Here is a 22,003-nt window from a genome sequence, read left to right on the forward strand (position 1 = left end):
TCACACAACTATGTGGGCATTATAGGAAAAAGACCCTTAAGATTTTGCTAAATAGGTTGCAAGCTACTGTATNAAACCTGCTGCACACCCAACAATATAATATCTATTTTTTGCACTATGGCATTGTTGGAAATCTTTAGATAACATGGTATTGCGTGTAGAGGCTGACACACCGAGAAGGTTGAAAACAAAAGAACAAACCTTTCTTTCTCTCTCTTTCTCTCTCTCTTTCTCTCCATTGTTCATTTTCTCTCACTTGAAACATGCACAGGCAACTCTGAAACTTCTAACTCCAATTTAGGAACACTCTTGGATGATGATATTATAGCATATCTCTAGAAAGTTGATTCTTCTCTCTCTCTCTCTAAAACCCTATTTAAAGATAACCATAGACCTCTTCTTTCTCCCATGCATTACTTGTCTTGATTTCATTCTCGATCCCCAACATCACAGGCTATTCTACACACTCTCCCTCCATTCTTTTTTTACTACTTAATTTACTTCTCCCATCTCTATAACCATTTTCAAATTCTCAACCGCCACTAGCTTTCTTTCATAACTGATTGCTATTCCAACTCATTAAAAACATATTGGTGGTTATAGGATTCTCAAATTAGACCTAAAAGTTCTTCTTTTATTTTATATATTATATAGGATGTCTAGCAGAAGGTCACGGTCAAGGCAAACAGGTACTTCAAGGAATATCACCGATGATCAGATCAACGATCTTGTCTCCAAGTTGCAACAGCTTCTTCCAGAGATACGTGAGAGACACTCTGACAAGGTTCATCTTATATACATTTCCCTTTTTTTTCTGTGTTCTATAAGACTCTTCTTCCTCTTTCTATGTTTAACTCCACATTCACATACATGTACTTTTTCTTTAATTAAGTTCTACAAGTTAATTAGTTAACCATGATGTTGATTTAATTGCTGTAGCTTTCAGGAATCATGCTCCAATTGAGTGAACCATGATTTTCATTATGGACTGATTTTGTCATTTTGATAAACATAATATTTTACCTAGATATTCTTAATTAGGATAAACAACATAGTGAGATAATTATCAAGTTGAATATGTTTTCATGGAACTTTTCAAATTGTTCTTTCTTCAAATTTAATCTACATTTTGATAATTTTGAATCACATCTGCTTAAGGTCAGCATTTGAAAGTTCTTATCTGTCTTAAATGGATGAAAAATTGTTGCAAGTATCGTGATAATTAGTAATAATTAGTAATAAGACCAGTTTAAAAGTATATAAATAAGTGTAAATATCATCTTAATATTCAAAGTTCTTATGTCTTAAATGGATGAAAAATAAAACGAAAAACAAATCTAACATAAAATGTTATGATCCTGCATATAAAATATATGTTATGAAATTTAATATATATATATATATATATATATATATATATATATATATATATATATATAATAGAACTGTTTTGATAAAATGGAAATTTTGAATGCATTCAGGTTTCAGCTTCGAAGGTGTTGCAAGAGACATGCAACTATATTAGAAGCTTACACAGGGAAGTGGACGACCTAAGCGAGCGTTTGTCTGAACTCTTGGCTACAACTGACACTGCACAAGCTGCAATAATTAGAAATTTACTTATGCAATAGATCACTAGTAGTTTATGCCATAATTCATAGTTAGCACTTCACTGCTTCTGAGCGGATCCAGTAGTCGTGTATTTCTTGTTCCCTTTTCTGTTTATCTCTTTTTTGCTATGGTTTTTGTTCACTAATATGCATGATTACTTCTTCTGCAAAGCTCCATTTCTTTAGATATTAAATAAAAGTTTCAGAGTTAGTGCTTTGCTAAATATAAAATGTCTCTTTCTATGCACACACACAGATATTAGATCCATAATGTATTTTTAATTGGTTTGAAGTTTGAACCTGTCGTTTTTAATTAACATTATTTACCATAAAGAAATGCTTTCAATAATGTCTACAGCAATAGTCTCGGGTGTGGAAATGGATAACTATATAGCTAAATCCCTATGTTAGTAATCCTAAAATCATATCAGAACATTTCTATGTAATAAACCTTGGTTCCATTTATTCAGATTCCAACTCGAACCTTAACCATAATATTCAAAATTAGTTGTCTATTAATGATGTTCTTTTTCCTTTTGTAGGGTAGGGAAAGGTTGTAGTTAGAACTTGTAGTTTCTTGTTTTTCTTGAATTGAAGTTTTTCATAAGCCCTAGACGCAACAATAAGATTTCTCTATCTCCATGTTCATTATTTCTTAATTGTGCTTGTTGACTCACTATTGTCATTTACATTTACTTGTATTTATTGTGTTGTCGTCCATGGTAAAGATGATCTATCTCAGCATAATAGCTTTGTCAACATGACATTCATAAGTGTTCATGTGGTAGTTAAATAAAAAATATGTTTAAATTGCTAATTTTTCACAAAATACACATCTGTTGGGGATTCCTTGCACAACATTGCACATGTTATACTCAGACCAAAGTTCATTCACCATAACAATTGTAAGTCCAAAGAAAATTACAAACCGAATCAATAACAATCACAACTTGTAAGTTAAATTATTCAAAGTAATTAAAAAAATTATGAATTATAGACTCACTCAAAGCAAATATAAAACAAGGAAACAATCTAGACTGAAAACAGTTATCTACACTCACTAGTACACAAGAAACTCAAAATTGATAACGAAAGGTATAATGTGGAAACAACATGTTGGTTTTATCATAAAAGATCATCTTCCTTTTTCAAATCTGCATATGTATACTAATATGATGGGTCGGTAGGTTTTCTTGATATATAACAAATACCTTATATTTGTTATTTGGGTAATTGATATGCAAGAATTTGTATTGGTAGAGTTAAACTTCTAATAATCTTTATTTTCTGGAGGTTCTAAAAGGATTGGAGCATTTTAAGTAAATACGTCAATTTGATCTATCTCATAGAGTATGATCCTTATCCGTGTGGACTGGGATAAAAAAGTCCACAAGGACAAAATACTCCCATTAAAAATTTATAAAATCCAAATATCTATAAAATTCTTATAGGTTAGGACCAATGGACTTTTTTTTAAACATGAAAAAAATATTATTTTTTGTAAATATTTTATTTAATCTTCAACTTGAATCCGAACATGAATTTTTTTGACTTTCAACACATATTAGATTGTCACGACTTTAGGATCAAACTAACCAATCTCCACCCTCGGCACAATTTAATTCATCTTGATCTTTAGGTCGGGCTGTCAAGGCTTTCGACCCTAGGTCGTCCATCTCGAGGCAAACCATCTCAACTTTTAGTTCAAGGCAAACCATCTCGACTTTTGACTTAGGACAGACCATCTCGACCTTTGGCTCATGGTGATAATCTTGACCTTCAGGCTTAAAACAAGACATCTAGACTTATAGCATGGGGAAACCATTTTGATTTTTGGCTTAGGTTGGTTAGTCTCGACTTTCAGTCTGAGCTAGCCTATCTCAATCTTCAACCCAGCTCGACCTTTCATGATGTTTAGTCCGAACTAGCTCATCTTGAACCTAAATAGGTCAATCTTAACCTTCGGTCATAGTTGGCCATCTCGACCTTCAGTCACGATTGGTCCATCTGACCTTTGATCCAGGAAGGACTGGCTCGACCTTCCCAAGTCATCTCGTCTCAACTTTCATTCTGGTTCGACCTATCCCGATCTCCAGCCCATGTTGGTCATCTCAATCTTGGACATGATATGGCATGTCTCAATCTTTAACCCATGTTTGGCATGTCATGAGCTTTGACCTAGGCGACTTGTCTTGACCTACTCTTTAATCTTGATCAGTATATCTCAACTTTTGACCCAAACCAATTTGTTTCAACCTTTAGTCCAAGTTTATTCATCTCAACAAGCACATCTCAACATTCTATCCTAGTAGGTCTATTTCAAAAAAAGTAGAAATAATAACTTTTCTCAACTCTGTCAAAATTAATAACAAATTCAAAAGGAAATTAAGAGAATAACAAATCTTCAAAGAAAATAATTACTTATTCTCGTTGAAATGTGTGGTCAAATTCTAAAAGAGATGAGATTTAAGGAGTCAAATATCATATAAAAACTAGTTCTTTAGATGTTAAAAAATATGAAGAAAAAAAAACTAAAAAGAAAAAGAGTTCTAATTGTTTTTATTGATGTAATTTCTTTTTTTGAATATTAATTTATTTTGAAAATGATTTTTCTATAAAACAATTTGATATAAAAAAAAATATAAATTATAGTTAAAGTTTTAATTGGAAAAGTTCTTATAAAATGCTAATAAAGAAAAATCATATTTCAAAATAAAATATTAAAATAAATCAATTTATAAAATATCAAAATTTAAATTATTTTAATTTATTTTATTTTTTATTTGACTATTTTTACTTTAATTGTTTATTTTATTATAACATAAAACGTAACTATTAATAAAATATTACTCAATTAATTTTATTTCTTATTGTAATATTTTATTTTATTACAATACAAAAGTATATTAATAAAATATTGATAGCGTAATTATTAAAAAATTATTATAAGTGATAAAATACTATAACTAATTATAGTTTTTACATGATCAATTATTATAATCCTTTAGTATTATTTTTGTAGATAATCGATTATGCGGTCATCAATTATATGCAACTTTGTTTTACAAATGTGTTATTTGATTGCAGAAAGCTTTTGACCTAAGATTATTGTTTTTTAATCTTTGATTCCATTTTTCGCGTTTCTGTAGAAATGCCAAAGTTGAGTATTGGGAGTGTTAGATAATGAGTTTTAGAATTACTATTAATCTAAAACTCTTTATCTCTAATCATTCTTTTAATAATGCATTTGTACAATAATAATGTAAGTCTCTTAAATAAGCTAATTCTCTTAAGAGTAAATTATGCAAACGAAGAGTTTTAAATAAATGTTGTCAAAATAGAAAATTAAAAGTTTATGAAATAAAAATTAAGTTAGTTTCTGAACACTTAATTAATTATTTTTTAATTTAGAATCAATTTCATTGCAAAATCTCACAATAAGTAGAAAAATAGTAAAAAATAAACAATGCAATATAACCTTTATCGAAAGGAAAACAAATATTGTTTATAGTATAAAGAGGAAAAATGAAAAAAATAACATAAGAAAAGAAAAGCTAAAAAGAAATAATGAATGATGAAATTAGCAGCAAGCTGTGAATCTGTAGAGCATGTAATGCTTGTATGTCTGACCAGGATGAACAATCTGTGATGGAAAATTAGGATGATTGAGAGAATCAGGTAAGCCCTGTGTCTCCAAGGCAATGCCAGCATGCTTATCATAAACAGCTCCATCTTTACCCTTTGTAGCATTCAACATGCCACCAGTATAGAACTGCAGACCAACTTGGTTTGACCATAACTCCAGTTTCCTCCCAGACACATCTTCTCTCACTGTCACCACTTTCTGCAAATGCCTAGACTTATCTCCATCAATCACATAGTTTATGTCATACAACCCTGGAAGTTCATTCACTCTACTTCCAACTGTCCTTGCTTTAAGGAAATCATAAGGGCTGCCCTTCACAGATTCTAATATTCCTGTGGGGATCAGATTCTCATCCACTGCTGTGATCTTTGACCCAAAAATTTGAACTTTGTGTGATAGAATGTCATGACCACTCTTTTGCCCTCCCAAATTCCAGTATGTATGTTGTGCTAGGTTCACTGGTGTGGCTTTGTCTACTGGCTTAGCAATCATTTTCACAGCATATTTGTTTCTGCCAATCAGCATGTATGTCACTGCTACTTCAACTCTTCCTGGGAACCCTACAAAAGTTTGCATGGAATATTTGTGTTAAGGATTTATCATGAACCTATAAATCTCATACATTCGAGATACCTTGTTCGTTGTCATGACTGTCATAGGTAAATGTTATGTAACTGTCTTCCTTGTGACCTTTTACTGTCCAGATAACATCACTGAACCCTGTGAAACCACCTGGTATTTCATTCCAACAAATATTGTTCTGTCATGTTTCATTCTATCAATAGTGTAAACAGAAAATAAAACTATGTATAATAAATAAGCATAACTGTTCAATACCATGGAGTGTGTTTCCGTGATCATTAGCAGGCAATTTGTAGGTATGCCTGTCCAATGTAAACCGTGCATGTCCAATTCTATTTGCCACACGTCCAATAAGTGCTCCAAAGTACCATGAATCATTCTGCAAAATGTTTCAACTTTATATAAATCTCCATAGATAACAAATTATACGATAAGCCTAACAAATAACAACTCAAAGAAACCTTATTTTCTTCGGAGATTGAATGACAAAAGAATTGAACTTTGATCATACCTTGTATTGCTCGATGTCATCGTAGCCAAGAGTGATGTCATCTAAATTCCCTGTGGAGAAAAACAAGAAGAGAAGAAGGTCTGTGATATCTGTTTAAAGAGCACACATTACAAGCAACTCATACACAGTGTAAAACATACCGTGTTTATCAGGAACTATGACAGAAACAACTGTTGCACCATAATTGGTCAGATTCAGCTTCAAATCTCCTCTCTTGAGCTGATAGAAGCCGATCTCCTTTTCTTTTCCATGTGCTTGAGCAACCAGCAGAATCCCCAAAAGAAGAGAGAAAGTGAGAAAAACCTTCAACATCATCTTCGTCGAAAAAGTAATTTGTGCTAAACTTCGTTTGGTTTGGTTGTTCGTATGTAGTCCCACATTGGATGGTATATATAGGGAGAAAAAACAATGAAATAAAAACAGAAGTGTTAGTTTGATCTTATAGTTTTTAGAATATTTTATATTCTTCTGTTTAACTGTTATTATAATATTAACTCCTACTTTATAAATAGTAAACACTTCCCACCAATTTTAGTAATACTTAACAATATTCTAAAAAAATACACCAAATTAACAACTCTATTCATGATATAATAATATCATTTGATAATATGATAATATAAAGTTAAAAAATAAAGTATACGCAGTTAAGATATCATTATTTTGTAATTTAGGTGTTTTCTTTAATGGTCTCAACATATTACCACTTTTTTTTGTCGTACCAAATTTGCATTTTTATAAATAACATGAAATTCTTATTGTGTTTACTTTTAAAAAAAAATGGTATATTTAAAATGTTTTTATTTTTATTTACCTGTTGTTTACTTTGATTACCTTTCTGTTATTTATATCCTTATTTTTTTATCTAATTTCTTTATTAGCTTCCCTATATGTATTTATTATAATTATTATAACGTATAAATAAAAATGATGAAACAGAAAATCTTATAAATATTTAATTAGAGTGAAAAGAATATATTACATTCATTTATTTCTTAAAAAAAAAAATCTTAACCGAAACTTAATCTGCAATGAAGAGACTATCTCCTTTTCCAATATAATATAATATAATATAATCTCCCGTACAAGAATTTTATTTTTTAAGTTATCAATATACTAAATTAATCTTCATTACTAACGATTTTTAAAATTTTCTTATCACTAAAAAAAATCTAAAATTATAAAAACTTTCTTTTGTAACGAAAGGATGAAGTTGATTGAGTTAACACATGAATTGTGACGGAAACAAAATTTTAAAATTGAATAATTAATAATTAAATAAATTTTATTTTATTTTAATATGTTACATAAAATACTTTTTTATTATTATTCATACTTAAATAATTTTTTTCTTTTATTTATAATAATGATGATAACACGAAATAACTTAATTTATCAGGATTAATAAATGGTTAATTTATGTTCTAAAATTTTAAATCATCAGTATCCTTCTCCCAAACCTATAAACTATTTCCTTCTCATTTTCACGTGAGCAACAAGCAGAGCCGATAAGAAATTTGAGATAATTAGTTTACTTTTTATAAAATAAATAAATAAATATCATAATTGTATTATAAATATAATTATATAATTTAGATAAATATTTTATATTATATTTTTAATACCCTATATAGTTTTTTCTTTTAGAAAAAATATTTGAGTATCATAAAATTAAAAACAATTTACTAAATTTTTACAATACTAACTTATGAATATTGTAATGGGCGATTTTGATTTTAGTCTCTCTTTCAAACTAAGGTACAATTTAGTTCTTCAACTTTAGAAAACTCTGGTTTTAGTCCTTTTTACCAAATTTTTTTAACTTTATTTGCTATTTCAAACTCTGGTTTTAGTGCTTGAAACAACAAATAAAGTTAAAAAAATTTGGTAAAAAAGACTAAAACCAGAGTTTTCTAAAGTTGAAGGACTAAATTGTACCTTAGTTTAAAAGAGGGACTAAAACCAAAATTACCCCAAAGTATAGGGACTAAAAACATATTTAACATATTGTAATAGTTTAAAGCATAAAAAATAAATGTATAAATTATATTTTTATTTTAAAATTTATTATTTTTATTATTATTATTATTTATTGTTGTTATTATTACTTTTATTTTGTTTTCTATACATTAATTATTGAAATTTAATTTACAAACAAATATGAAATTAGAAAAAATAATGATATTATTAATTGATTAAACTATTAACTTTTTTAACTTATTAGTATCTTATATTTGAGAAAAAAAATTATTGAATAATATTTAATTTTGATATTACTACTTATGCATAATCTGGTTTACCTTCAAAAGTTTAATCTTTATAATGTAGATATAGATATAGATATTCTTATTTGATTAGTAATAAATTGATTTAGAAGTATAGTAAACAGATGAAGGACTTCAAAAATATATAATTTGTATTATAGGTTTTATTGAGTTATTTGTGATAAACTTGTATTGTGTGACTAATACTAATGAAAGTAGAAGCAGTTATCCACATTATTATGAGATAATAGAAAACCTATTATCACAATAAAACAAGGTTTATTGTAACAAAATATAGATTTACCAAACAAAAATAAAGATAAAATTATTGTAACAAAATTGTATGAACAAAAATAGGATATCCAAATTGATATCTTTCATATATAAGTATACATAGATTATCTGACCATAAATAATCGTGATTCATTGAGTTTCATTCTATGAAATTTTCGTTATGGGAACCTAATAAGATAGAAATTAAAAAAAACAATTTGTTGTTTAAATAGTGTTATTTTAATTTATAATATTTTTTATTATTATATTGTCCATAAAGATGGTTATCAAGATAATTATGAGAAAGTAACAAAGGATGGTCAGTTTTGTATCTTCCATTAATTGAAAGAGGTAAGTATTTTCTTTTAAATTTAAATGATAAAAAAAATAGACGACAAAGAATGTGATGCACTATTTCCTCATCTAATTCAATAAATGAAAATCGTTGATAATGTATTCTTAATTTTAAAATTAAGAGAAAAAAAGCCTAATGTTTGTATTAGCTAGTAATGAAATAAATTTGTTTAGCTTAAGTACTAACAAATTTTTTATAATTTATATTTTATTTTCGGATTTGTAAATGAGAATGAAGTGAATTTGAAAATGGTTAAATATGTTTTTGGTCTTTTAAGTATCACATCATTTTGGATTTATAGTCCATACTCGAAACTTTGATTGTTTTTAGTCCTTTTAGTTTTAAAATTTGTATTTTTAATTCTTAAAAAGTAACCACTATTAGATTTCTTTGTGAAGTGGCTAAAAGTAAATTCTTAAAAAGTAACCACTATTAGATTTCTTTGTGAGGTGGCTAACGGTAAGATAGTCTCATACCATTTATGTGCCAAGTATGTTTTCATTTATGAAATCAGATTAGGGGTTTTTTATGTTTAAAATCAGATCCAAGTCCACAGTGCACAACTCCTACAAAAGGGTAATCACAACAATCTCTCTACACTCATCTTCATCACTAAATCGAAATCACCATTGAAATATGCAGAAGATAAATCCAATCGAATGCAAAGAAACCATAAAACCCCAAATTACACAACCATAAAACCCCAAATTACACTCGCGAGATCGTACGCCGTCATCTTCTTCGCACCTGAATAGCAAATTCCAAAAATCAACAATTCAAATCGTGAAACCCTAACTCGCGAGACATCTTCCTCCTTTGCGCCACCATTCAGAGAATCTCCTTCGTCTTAATCACGCCATGGAAGTGTTAAGCACCTCCCTCATCTCAACCTCTGTCCAAGCCATTATGCTTGCAGCAACCTGCGCGAAGTAACCTCCATCTCTCGACGTTTCTTCGTCTTCTCCATTCAACTTCGTGCAAATCGTGTCTGTCTTCAATCAAGCACTTTTACGCGAACATGTCTTCAATCATTTATGAAATCAGATTAAGGATTTTCTATGTTTGAAAATAATTAGGATTCTTAGAAAAAAATCAAAAGTCTGACAACAACAACAACACCCCTCTCTCTTTCACCAAACAACAACAAAGTCATCAAATTATTCAATCATGCTTTTTACTCTTTCCGTGTGTCAAGTCCAAAAGAAAACACAACCTAACAATGACAGTGGAGGAGACGGTGGACACGACTCCGTTGAAGAGTAGTAAAAGAGAAAAAAAAAACAACAACAACGTGGCACAAAGTTTTCAGGGAAAGTAGCATTTGGCGTGGCTCGCAGTTAGCCATCTCACAGGAAATCTAAAATTGTTACTTTTTAAGGATTAAAAATAGGAGTTTTAAAATTAAAAGAACTAAAAACAATCAAAATTTTAAGTAGGGACTAAATACAAAATCTTATGATACTTAAGGGATAAAAACATATTTAACCCATTTGAAAATGATATCTAATTTGATGATTAAAGATTTAAAATTGTTATGGCATGAGATAATTGAATTGTTTTTCTATAAGAATTTTCATATGTATTTCTTGCTATTTTATATACAATTAACTTTTTTTACAAAAGAGGTGTAACTTGTTGGATTACAGTGTAAAAGATCGTATGAACATGTCCTCTATCAATAAAATATATCATATAAGCATTTGAAACATAATAGCAACACAAAATACGTTTTAGATTGAAGATTTTTAAAACAAAAAATTTACTCATTATGTCGATTGAGAAAAAAAAGTTCCATAGATACCAAGAAAATTATCCTACTCTATTTGAGATGTATGTATTTATAATGACATGCAATTCAAAGTCTATTAGTATAGGATAAAATGAGTATCTCATGATATATATATATATATATATATATATATATATATATATATATATATATATATATATATATATGTGAGTTTGCTAACTTGCGTACTTGTGTTTTTCTTGTGTTTTTTCAGTTGATATATTTTACCAATGTGTATCGGGTTTCAGTAGACAAAAATACTCTTATATATCATGAATTATAAGTTTTAAGGTTAAGGGTATTTTAATAATTTTCATTCTCAAAATTAAAAAAATAAAACCCTCCAAACCCTTACCCACTTCTCTCATTTCTCTCAACCTTTTCTCTTTCATCTCTTTCACTCCAACCTTTCCTCTGTTATCCCTAGTCTAGCTCCAATTGAAAAAAATCAGAAACACTTGCCTTATTTTAATAATTTTCATTCTCAAAACTAAAAAGTAAAGGTTTGGGTTTTTTTTTAGTTTTGAAAATAAAAATTATTTAAATATCCTTGACCTTAAAACTTATTTTTCATGATATAGGAGAGTATTTTTGTCTACTATAATCCGATACACATTGTTAAAACTTACCAACTGAAAAACAGTCGTACGCGTGTTAACAAACCCCATATATATATATATATATATATATATATATATATATNATATATATATATATATATATATATATATATATATATATATATATATATATATATATATATATATATATATATATATATATATATATATATTGATACAAATTTTTGGACAACATTTTAATATAACATGTGTCATTTTTTTCACCAATTCATGTTACTGTATTTATCAAAAAAATAAAAAATGACATATTTATTGTATCAAAATATTTTAAAAAAATCTGAGTTAACCTATCATTACATGCCGAAAACTAACAAAATCCTGTACAAGCAGAGTATGAAACTATGACAAGGTGTCAAATGGCTGAGCCCCACGTGCAACTTTGATGAAGACATCTTCCAATGTGGTGTCAGCTAAACCCCATGCTGAAACGCTGAAGCTTCTTTTTGCAGTTTCAACTGCTTTGAATACATCTGCTATTTTAACCTCTCCCTTTGGTAGCTCAAACTTTTGTGTACCAGAGATATGGTAGATCTTGTTAGCATTTCGGGAAAGCCTTCGCACCAGATTCTCTACATCCTTTTCATCATCCACAGATGTTGTCATTGTGAACACGTAGGTTCCTCCATACCTACCTTTCAACTTTCATAAACCATCAAGTATAAAAAATGTCACTTGAGAGCCACAAAATGTTAACATAGCAAATGCATGTTGGATTTCCAATGATTATTAAGCAATGTTACCTCCTTTGGGTTTCCTATGCACTGCAAGCTTCCATCTACAAATATTCCTAATCGATCGCATAGGACCTCTGCCTCTTCCATCGAATGTGCTGAAAAGAGTATGCAAACAAAGATTTTATTAATCTATTTCTTCTAGAAAGACACCGCGTCCATGATGTTTAAAACCAAAACGAAACAAGCTTGTATATGTTCTTTGGAGAGTGAGATTACTGGTAAGAATGATTGCACGATCTTGTTTTGCACGCTTGACAACATTCCATAAGTTGTTTCTTGATGCAGGGTCTAATCCAGTACTTGGTTCATCCATATAAACAACCTTATAAATATAAAACATTTACTGTAAGAAAACATAACAAGAATAATTTAGAGGAAGATAAGAAATTGGTTTACTGAAACAGATTGAATGGGAAAGAAAGCTACCTTAGGATCTCCAATCAATGAAATTGCGACACTAAGCCTCCTTTTCATTCCTCCGCTGTACTTTCCAGCTTTTTTATCTGCAACTCCTCCATAAAAAAGGTTTACACTTTTCAACGATTCTTCCACTGCCTGCATCAATAGATTGGAAGTTAAAATTACCCAGGTCTTGTCTTTACAGCTAAATAAATGTTAAGAGAAAATGGTTCAGTTTGTATCTACTCATACACTGCAGCTAAGACCTCTAAATATCTATACCCGTTTAACAAATGAATAATTAAGGGGGAATGAGCATAAAACTAATAAGATAACACTGGCAGGAAGGATGTTCAATTCCCTTTAAAATTGACAAACCAATAGTACTCTTCATGATGTTTAATACACTTGTCATCCAAACATAATACACAAGAACTGTATAACACTAAGAATGACCAAACTTTTAACTACCCAATGCTTTTGTCACATAAGAATTGTATGTTTCTTTCTTTGCTCCAACTATATATGATGCAAGATATTCTAAGTCCCAACATTCCCTGCAATCACAATCTCAAGGAAACTTACTTCTGTCAAGGCTGAACCTTTAAGATTTTTAAGTCTTCCATAAAAGAGTAGATGCTCTCTTCCAGTCAGGGATTCCCAAAGCAAACTAAAATAATAAAAGAAAAATATATATAAAATTTCTTAATTATTACAAATTTAATTTAATATTACATTAAAAAACATAAATAGGAAGAAATCTCAGCTTACTCATGTTGTGGGCATACACCCATGCTAGTATATATTCCATCCATATGAGTTATTATGTCAAGACCTTGAACAAATGCAGTACCAGAGGTTGGCTTCGTGAGACCAATCATCTGTAAGCAATACATGCTGGTTAGTTGAGGAGCAAACCACCACCAGCAAACAAAAAAAAAAAGACTCATGGCAATAGTAACGGGATTTCAGAGAAAAACAATCAGATACATACTTTTATGTCTAAACCCACAAATCTCTAAGCATCAAGAAATTGGCAATTTTCATAGAAAAAGATATACTATTTTCAAACTACTTTTAATATCGTACTTTCCTCTTGAGAAACTAAATAGATTTTTCAGATTCAGTTTACATTTAAAGAGGAAGGAAGGGATAGGGAAAGAAACGTAAGGAAGTTTCCAAAAACGTTTATTGCTGATAAATCAAATTTAACTAACCATATTGATAAAAGAAGTCTTCCCAGCACCATTGGGACCAAGCATACCAAAGCATTCTCCTTGAGGCAAAGCAAGGGACAACCCTCTCACCGCAATTTTCTCAGGGTTACCATCTCTCCCAGGGTAGACCTTTCTCAGGTCGTCACATACAATTGCTTGATTGATGGTCGGTTCAAGTAGCAGTTGCTCCACCTTCTCCCTCTTAAGAGAAAAAGGGAAAAAAAATTAACTAAGGTGAAAAAGGCTATGCACAGACAGCATAGAACTGTATTAAATAGTCATCTAATCATAAGCTATCTTTGTTAATTTTTACATTAATTACTTTAAAAGTCATACTATGGATTATTGTTGAGTTGTGACAATGCAAAACTGTTTTACACTATGAATGCATAATCGTTGACTCCACTTTAAATATAATAAAATGTGGAAGAATAAAGAAACTAGTGATATGTCTTCCAATGAAAATATAATGTTCAGATTCAGACTACAGGTACGAACTAATATAAGTCTAAAGCTGTAATAATTACTGGACGAGTGCACTACTAGTATTACTGAGATGGCATCATCACATCAATTTCCGAAACCAGTTAGGGAAATACTCCTATGGAAGGATATTAGGCTTCTTGATTTCTAAAAGAAACTACTAATGCGTAAATGTATTCAATGCAAAAAAAAATTTACCTCTTGAGTGACATCAGGTTTCTCCATCTGAACAAAAACCTTGGATTTCTGCCTTCGGATACTAGGCTTCCGAAAAGATGAATGAGGCTTTTTGTGAAATCTTTTAAAGAAAAAAAGAGGACTTTTTCTGCTTCCTGTTGACAAAACTTGATCGATATAATAGGCAAAGGAAAGCACCAAAATCCACTCCACAAACATTATAATTAAGACCTCCTTCATGCCATTTTCGCTATCGCTCAGATCGCCCCAGCGCATACCATCAGTCCCCAAAGCGTCACCATTAAACGAATATTGCGAAAACTCATATAGCCCACGATATAAAGCAAACCCAGGATACAGCTCCATAACAATGATCCACCCTCCTGAAAATAAACAGACCAGAATGAAGGTTAGAAAGATGATAGCAACGAAATCTACTTGGATATAAATTCTAATCAGAATGATCATGATAATCCATTCTTTTCATTTGATAAAGAATCTAAACCTTAACTCTTACCATTTATCCTTGTGTATCAATTCAGAAAAACATGCAGAAACATAACACTCTTGTCATGTCCAAAACAAACTTATCACGGTCCGACTTTAAATAATTATTTTAAAAAAACAACTTATTTATCTTACATGATAATGTGTGATTGGATGACTGCATAACCTTTGTTCTCATTAATAATTTGGTGTTTTAAAATATTCCAGATTTTTTACAAGTCAATAGAGGCTTCAAGTGTCCTTTGACATTAAATTCAACTGAAACATGGTTTCAGCCACTAGAATAATAATTGCTTAACATAATTAGGGGAACAATATCATGTTCAAATTTATTTCATTTTTCTATTTTGTTTTAGTATATTTGGACTAAGAAATGAATTTAAAAGAACAGACTGGGAAGGAAATGAACGGAAAACATAATAGAAAATGAAGAAAAATAAAGTTGTAAGTTTGTGAAGACTGAAGTGATATAATATATTTAAAAAATAATTATAAAATGATATATTTATAAAATAATTAAAATATCCATAATACTAAAAATTTAATTTTAATTAATATAATTTTATTATTATTTTATGAATTTGTTTTTATATTATTATTATATTTTTAAAATTTTTTAATAATAATAATAATGTCAATAATGCTCATTCCAAGTTGAAGATATAAAAGGTGAAGGGACCTCTTCGTATCGTTAAGGAGTCGGACTTGGAGAGTTAAAAATGAGGGAAATTCAAATTGAATTTCTCCATGTGCTCTGCATTAGAGAGGTGCCGCACAAAGTACATTCAATGTCACTTGTCTACTTATGCTTCACACATTTAAACATGCGTTCGACGCGCCTAACTTCTCTCGGGGCCTAAGGTTTCTACGGGGCGGGGGTGAACTTAATTTAAATCCTAACAAGACCTCTAACTATTTATAACCTACACCACCATTTTACACTGACCAAATCCAACTTCAAATATCTTAGTCTACTCAAAATGAATACAAATTCAAAGTAGGGTTTAAACCTTTTTTTGTTCCTAAGTTAAGTTCTGATGTTCAGTTTAGTCTCCACTTTTAAAAATGTCAACTTTTAGTCCCTATGATATGAAAAATGTATAAAAAAAAGGACCAAAAAATAGTTTAAACCTTCAAAGTATTATGAAAAACAGAGTATCGCAAAAGATAACTCTGCAGTTTAGTTCCTCCTTAAGAACGTTGGACTCCACTTCCGCAAGTCATGCGGATCTTTTTCCTTGGATAAAGGGGACGTTAGTTTCCTCCAAATTGTGACCAAGCCTTCTCTACACTTATAAATAGTTGTCTAAAGAAAAAGTATTAGAGACTGCATTATTGATAGATTAAACCTTGTAATTAAATTCTATGTGGTATAAGAATTTTGTTTAGATAAAGTTTTTAATGATTTTCACATTATGGGTGGTCTATAATTTTCAACATATACCTGATAAAATCATTTATATGAATGTCAAGTGTGATTACTTATATGAGATTTGGGCAACATTTCTTGAACACTCATAGCTATTGTGATTGATAATCCACTAACACATTAAGTGTTTTTAATTTATATAGCTTGTTTACCAAATGCATTGTGTGTTAAGTTTCAAATCTAAGATTAGTTCATATAGTTTTTTATACCTGATACATTATATTTTATGTGAGACCCAATATTTTCTTCTGCAATATGTTATGTGGGGCTAGTGAAAAACAGAGTATTGCAAAAGATGACTCTGCAGTTTGGTTCATCCTTTCTATATGAGAAAATAAAACCCTAAAAGTGTTTTTCCCCTCTTTCCATTTGATTTGAGCTTTGCTCCACTCACCGTATGCATAATGAATTATCAAACAAAACTCCATGGGTGCAGGTCTTTTGCCACAAATAACAGGCCTCTTCTTCTTGAACGTTGGACTCAACTTCCGCAAGTCATGCGGATCTTTCTCCTTGGATAATGGGGCGTTAGTCTCCTCCAGCTTGTGACCAAGCCTTCTTTACACCTATAAATAGGTGTCTAAGGCTTTCTCCCAAAAATACATTTTCACGCTTTCATTCTTCTCTATCGTTCTTTCATTATCTTTTCTCTTTTCTTTATTATTCTAGATTTAGTTATTTACACTTTTTAGAGTTTCTACTTCAAAAAATCTACCAAATTTTTGTTGTATCCTAGAAAATTTACAAAACATACCGCAAATAAGTCTTTAAGAGTAATAAATATACACATCTCATGAAGTTTATTCGTGTTTTTTTGTCAATTTTTATAACACAAAGATCTATACTATTTGACTTAAATACAATTCTTTTTATGCCAATATTTTAGAATATGGTATAATATATGTCAATACTTAGAATAGCTATACTAAAATTTATTTCCAGAACCAAATATCCAAGATGCTTACAATTTTTTTATCATTTTTTACTTACTTGGAAATGATGTGTCTTGAACAAAAAATTGGAAAAGAAAGCCAGCTAATAGCCCAGTTCCAAACACACCTATATATGCAATTACTGCAATTACAAAAGAAAAAAAAAAAATAGTCAGTAATCCCATCAGATAGAAGAAAATACCAATTCAACAACATAGCATATAATCATCAAACCTGTAGCAGTTTTAACATTTGAAAACACGGAAGCCAATAAAAAAGCCAGTGCAATTTGTAAATTTATATAGATGAAATAAAACACGAATTGGATGCTGTAGTCATTCATTGTGAAGAAATTCAACCCTGAAAAAAACCACGCAGTTGTATCAAAGAGAAACGGAAAAAACGACAGAAAGAAAATAGTCACACTGGTTGCACTCTTACCTATGAGTGAGCCAAATATCACAAAACACAGCATGTAGACAATTGATAAGGCCAGAAAATAACCATACGAAATCATCCAATATGGCCCATCACCAAGACCATGCATTTTCATCATGATTCTTAATCTTTGTTGCTTCTCATATACAAGCGATGTCAAGGCAATCTACATCAATAAATGCACAAAGTTTAAAAAACACATTATAGAAAACTAATTCTTCTGTATTGACATAACAGATATCGGATAAACTGTTGCCTTTAAATCATGTTTTTTTTCTTAGTGCACCAATTCTTGTCCAAAAGAAGAGGCTTTACATGATTACACTCATACCAAAATGATAACAAATTTTAGCCAGATAGAAACTCATTCGTAATCCATGTCAGTTATTTCCTCATGTGCTAAATTCTATAGGTACGAACAATGTAGTTCATTGTAAATATATTTCTTCATACATTTATGTACTTACAGGGAAAAGTTGCAGGATAACCCATGTAAAGAACAGACCACCCAAAAGAGAAGCCAAATCAAATTTAATTGGGGTTGAAGGTTTTGGCATTTCCTTTACAAACTCAAAAAACATTTTGGTACCAGGTCCCAACAGAAACTGCAGATAGGCGTCTGATACCTGCGATTGCATTTGATAATAGATGTCAGTCCTATGGCAATATATCATATGCCAACAAATAGAGACATGAATGTTATTAAAATGAAAAGTAGGAAAATGCAAACAGAGGAAATTTCAATCATACAATTTAAAATCTAAAAATCCACAATTGAATACTACATGGATGTCATGATAATTGCTTTTAATTCATCCATTTGAATTACGGATTTGAAATGCATGGAGAAATTATACTGCAAGTAGCGTGAAGTTGTTTCATATACTGAGACATAATTTTTGTTAAAATATGTTACATCAATCATAGGTAAATAGCATAGAGGATGCACATTGGAAAACAAAATTTAGATTCTTACCAAATTAACAGAACGAGGAATACGCGCCAATGCAATTTCAGTAGAACCAGTGTCGTTTTTGTAGGTGGAGTTGTACCATATGCTGACATTAAACATTCTCCCATTTGAATTCAAAAAATCATAACCTGTGAAAAAATATAAAGATGAGTATTGCTTTCAACACTTAAGTGAAACAAAATATAACTATATACCAACCGGCAGCTATCTCTTGGATTTGTTCCTCTAGGTTACTTTTCCGATAACCTCTATATAGCTCATTGTTCACTTCAGAAGCACTATTACGCCATAAAGGTAAGCCCTCGGCGCAAACTAACTCTACATCCAGCCGAAAACAAAATTTTGAATTAGTAAAAAGAATTTTAAACAAGACATGCAAGCCTTGAGCATACCCAGAAAAGAAAAAGACAAGCATACTACAGGCAAACGTATTCAAAATCATTTGGGAGCACTTCTTGGGCACAAGACAACTATCATTACAAGTGTTTGAGAAAAGCATCCCAAAGGTTGCAATTATACATTGCCAATAAAAGGATGTCTCGTACCTTGTTCTCTGCTAATTGCTGCGGATAGCTCAAAAGAAATGGAAAATGTAGAGTTCTGCGTGCACTGACTTTGAAGATAATAAATAGGTTGATCCGAAAAGAAAGCAGGTTCCAGAAAATTGGTGTTTTCTGTATTTGAGGCTGATCCCTATATTTTGAAGACAAAATGAAATTACATACGAACCTAAATAAATAATGCTTACACACGAACAATGTATAAACGTTTCATGGTGTTACCCAAGTACTAATAATTTATGACTGGTAAATAGTTTAAAAGTTTACATTAATAATGCACGTCTATTAAATTCAATAAACACTAAATTACATTTTTTTGACAATTTTTAAAAAATTTCTTTACTTCTTCCCACATTTTCTAAATTTGTCAATACAATCTTCTAATTACCAGAATATATGCAGTGTGACCCTTTTTATTTGTTTTCTCATGAAGGTGATTAGTTAGCGGGAAAACAGATGAAACCATATGTTTTAGATCTTAGAAAATCACGTTAAATAATTTGCTATCTATAAATTTTTAATAACACATTTAATCCTATAAATTTACAAAACTAAACAATCGATCTAAAATAATATTTCATCTAATTACAACCAGAAAATCTTAACATTTTCTTAACTATATCAAAATTTAATGCTAACTCTTAACATGTTATATGAATAAATAACAAACGTTTGTAATCCTCTAAGGAAAGGTCAACACTTTCTGTTAAAAATCATGAAAAAGCATTAATATTGAAATAAAATTGTTTCATTTTAAAATATTGTGAAGAGACGAAATTTTTACATAGATAAAATTATAAATTCCCTAACAATAGAGACGAAAAATTGATTTAAGCCAAAGTTAATAAAAACTTAAAAAATATGGACAAAAAGAATGGTTTAGACAAGAGAAAATGGTAAAAAGTTAAAACAGCAACTCACAGCGACATTTGCTGCCAAACTAGCCATAACAGAAGAGCTGTTTATAGCAGTGAAGAAACTTGGAATCATATTCCCAGATATAACTACAAAAGAGAAAAGGAAGAGTTAGTTAAGTAAGAAAAAAAGAAGAAATATAATTCAATAATTCATAATTTTACTTTCTCCAAAAGACTGATTTGTCCCAGTGAAGAGCATAGTGACAGGACAGGAGCCGTTCCTCCTGCAGGAGGCGTTTGGATAATCGGAAAAGGGAAAATTGTCCGTTCTCACAGCTCGGTACTGCGGAGCCGGCACCTGCAACAGAGGAGACCATTCAGGAGGATTTGGAATGGCGCAGGTTGTTACTTGGTCCAAATCCGAATGCTGAATCCCGCACTCCTCCTCCACACACGTGTCTCCTTCTCTCCTCACACACTCGCACCCACACTTGTTCTCTGCCTTGTCCAATTGAGAATCCACCAGGCGTTGAAGCAGAAGCAGCAACAGACATAGCAGGAACGGGAACATGATGAGTCGAACGTTTGTTTTAACATTTCGCTTCTGAAAAAACGAAAACCACACCTCAATAACAGAAACTCGTAATGAATAATCCACGTTTGGCTCTGCCACTCAAACCAAACCGAAACTACTTCAATCAGCTTCTGAACGTGCTTCTCAAACTCTAATAATCAAATCAAACACGCAGAAAAAGTTACCTGAAACGTTAAATTCTTTCTAAGGAGAGCGTTTGCCTGAGTCCAGAAGCTCGCAGGTTCGTTTGCCATGCTTCTGGATTTTCCCTGTCAAACATCACACATACACACCTGTATTAAACTTTAAACGGACGGTGTTTTATATTATATATTATATAATGTTGTGCAGTGTGACCGTTTTGTCCCTGAATCTTGATGTTATTTTCAACAATGGTGTTTTTGTGGAGTGTGAATCCGAAAAATTTTTAAGGCGGGTGAATTTTTTTCTTCCGGATATGCCCTTAGTTAAATTACTAGATTGTCCTCTTTTATGAATGTTGACTTTTTTACTGAAAGCATTTTCCGTGACCTTTCCCATGGTAGACTTTTTCTGTAACGTTGAAATCCACCTGTTCCGTTTTTACTTGGCGCGTTTTTCCCATGGACTGTTGACAATATATATAATGAGCAATGTCCTTCTATATGTGTAAAAAGGGTAATACGAAAGCTAACAACGCTCTTTTTAATATTTTATATTATTGGATAAAATTGGTTGGGAATTTTTTTTTTATACAAAATTTTAAAAAAATTTATGTCTACACAATAATGGAAAAGGTATTGAGAAGAGTGTGTATTGTTTCTTAACCATTATTATGATTGAGGGAGATCTATGCGATGTCTCCCTTTTCAATAAAATAAGATTTATTTAAATTATTATATTAAAAAAATAATTTGTCATTGCGGAAAACTTAAAACATCATGGTTGGACAAAGCAACCTCGTTCGCAACAGAAATTGTCTAAGTTCCTTCGTCATTGTAACAGGATTCAGGAAAATTCTAAATATTGAATAATGCCAAGATTCATGATTGGCTTTGATATCCATGATTGGA

The 22,003-nt window shown here is 30.5% G+C and overlaps 3 protein-coding genes across 3 annotated transcripts; 1 reads left to right on the forward strand and 2 right to left on the reverse strand.

Moving 5' to 3' along the window:
• The first annotated feature begins 229 nt into the window (after positions 1-229).
• Positions 230-1,834, forward strand: LOC106757482 (transcription factor ILI6). Its single transcript, XM_014640155.2, has 2 exons — positions 230-784; positions 1,482-1,834. The coding sequence occupies exons 1-2, from the start codon at positions 656-658 to the stop codon at positions 1,629-1,631; spliced, it is 279 nt and encodes a 92-aa protein (XP_014495641.1). The 5' UTR covers positions 230-655; the 3' UTR covers positions 1,632-1,834.
• A 3,267-nt stretch (positions 1,835-5,101) lies between these two features.
• On the reverse strand, positions 5,102-6,680 carry LOC106757031 (aldose 1-epimerase-like). The gene is made up of 5 exons (XM_014639613.2): positions 6,490-6,680; positions 6,350-6,399; positions 6,094-6,217; positions 5,890-5,988; positions 5,102-5,816 (listed from the first exon to the last, which is right to left on the reverse strand). Exons 1-5 carry the CDS (start codon positions 6,662-6,664, stop codon positions 5,191-5,193), a joined length of 1,074 nt encoding a protein of 357 aa, XP_014495099.2. The 5' UTR covers positions 6,665-6,680; the 3' UTR covers positions 5,102-5,190.
• Positions 6,681-11,862: 5,182 nt separating this feature from the next.
• Positions 11,863-21,242, reverse strand: LOC106757055 (ABC transporter A family member 7). The gene is made up of 18 exons (XM_014639637.2): positions 21,137-21,242; positions 20,600-20,981; positions 20,442-20,524; positions 19,506-19,653; positions 19,159-19,278; positions 18,964-19,088; positions 18,455-18,613; positions 17,991-18,153; positions 17,784-17,909; positions 17,608-17,691; positions 14,703-15,064; positions 14,022-14,222; positions 13,576-13,685; positions 13,390-13,474; positions 12,832-12,960; positions 12,622-12,727; positions 12,412-12,500; positions 11,863-12,310 (listed from the first exon to the last, which is right to left on the reverse strand). The coding sequence occupies exons 1-18, from the start codon at positions 21,203-21,205 to the stop codon at positions 12,011-12,013; spliced, it is 2,841 nt and encodes a 946-aa protein (XP_014495123.1). The 5' UTR covers positions 21,206-21,242; the 3' UTR covers positions 11,863-12,010.
• Between the last annotated feature and the right edge of the window lie 761 nt (positions 21,243-22,003).

The sequence above is a fragment of the Vigna radiata genome, chromosome 3 (genome assembly GCF_000741045.1).
Source record: "Vigna radiata var. radiata cultivar VC1973A chromosome 3, Vradiata_ver6, whole genome shotgun sequence".
Lineage (NCBI taxonomy): Eukaryota > Viridiplantae > Streptophyta > Magnoliopsida > Fabales > Fabaceae > Vigna > Vigna radiata.

Coding starts and splice junctions, on each gene's coding strand:
- LOC106757482 (XM_014640155.2), top strand. CDS start 656: ATGTCTAGCAGAAGGTCACGGTCAAGGCAAACAGGTACTTCAAGGAAT. Junction 785..1,481: donor GTGAGAGACACTCTGACAAG/GTTCATCTTATA, acceptor GAATGCATTCAG/GTTTCAGCTTCGAAGGTGTT.
- LOC106757031 (XM_014639613.2), bottom strand. CDS start 6,664: ATGATGTTGAAGGTTTTTCTCACTTTCTCTCTTCTTTTGGGGATTCTG. Junction 6,400..6,489: donor CATAGTTCCTGATAAACACG/GTATGTTTTACA, acceptor TTTTCTCCACAG/GGAATTTAGATGACATCACT. Junction 6,218..6,349: donor ATGACATCGAGCAATACAAG/GTATGATCAAAG, acceptor AACATTTTGCAG/AATGATTCATGGTACTTTGG.
- LOC106757055 (XM_014639637.2), bottom strand. CDS start 21,205: ATGGCAAACGAACCTGCGAGCTTCTGGACTCAGGCAAACGCTCTCCTT. Junction 19,279..19,505: donor AGCAATTAGCAGAGAACAAG/GTACGAGACATC, acceptor GGCTGGATGTAG/AGTTAGTTTGCGCCGAGGGC. Junction 19,089..19,158: donor AATCCAAGAGATAGCTGCCG/GTTGGTATATAG, acceptor ATTTTTTCACAG/GTTATGATTTTTTGAATTCA.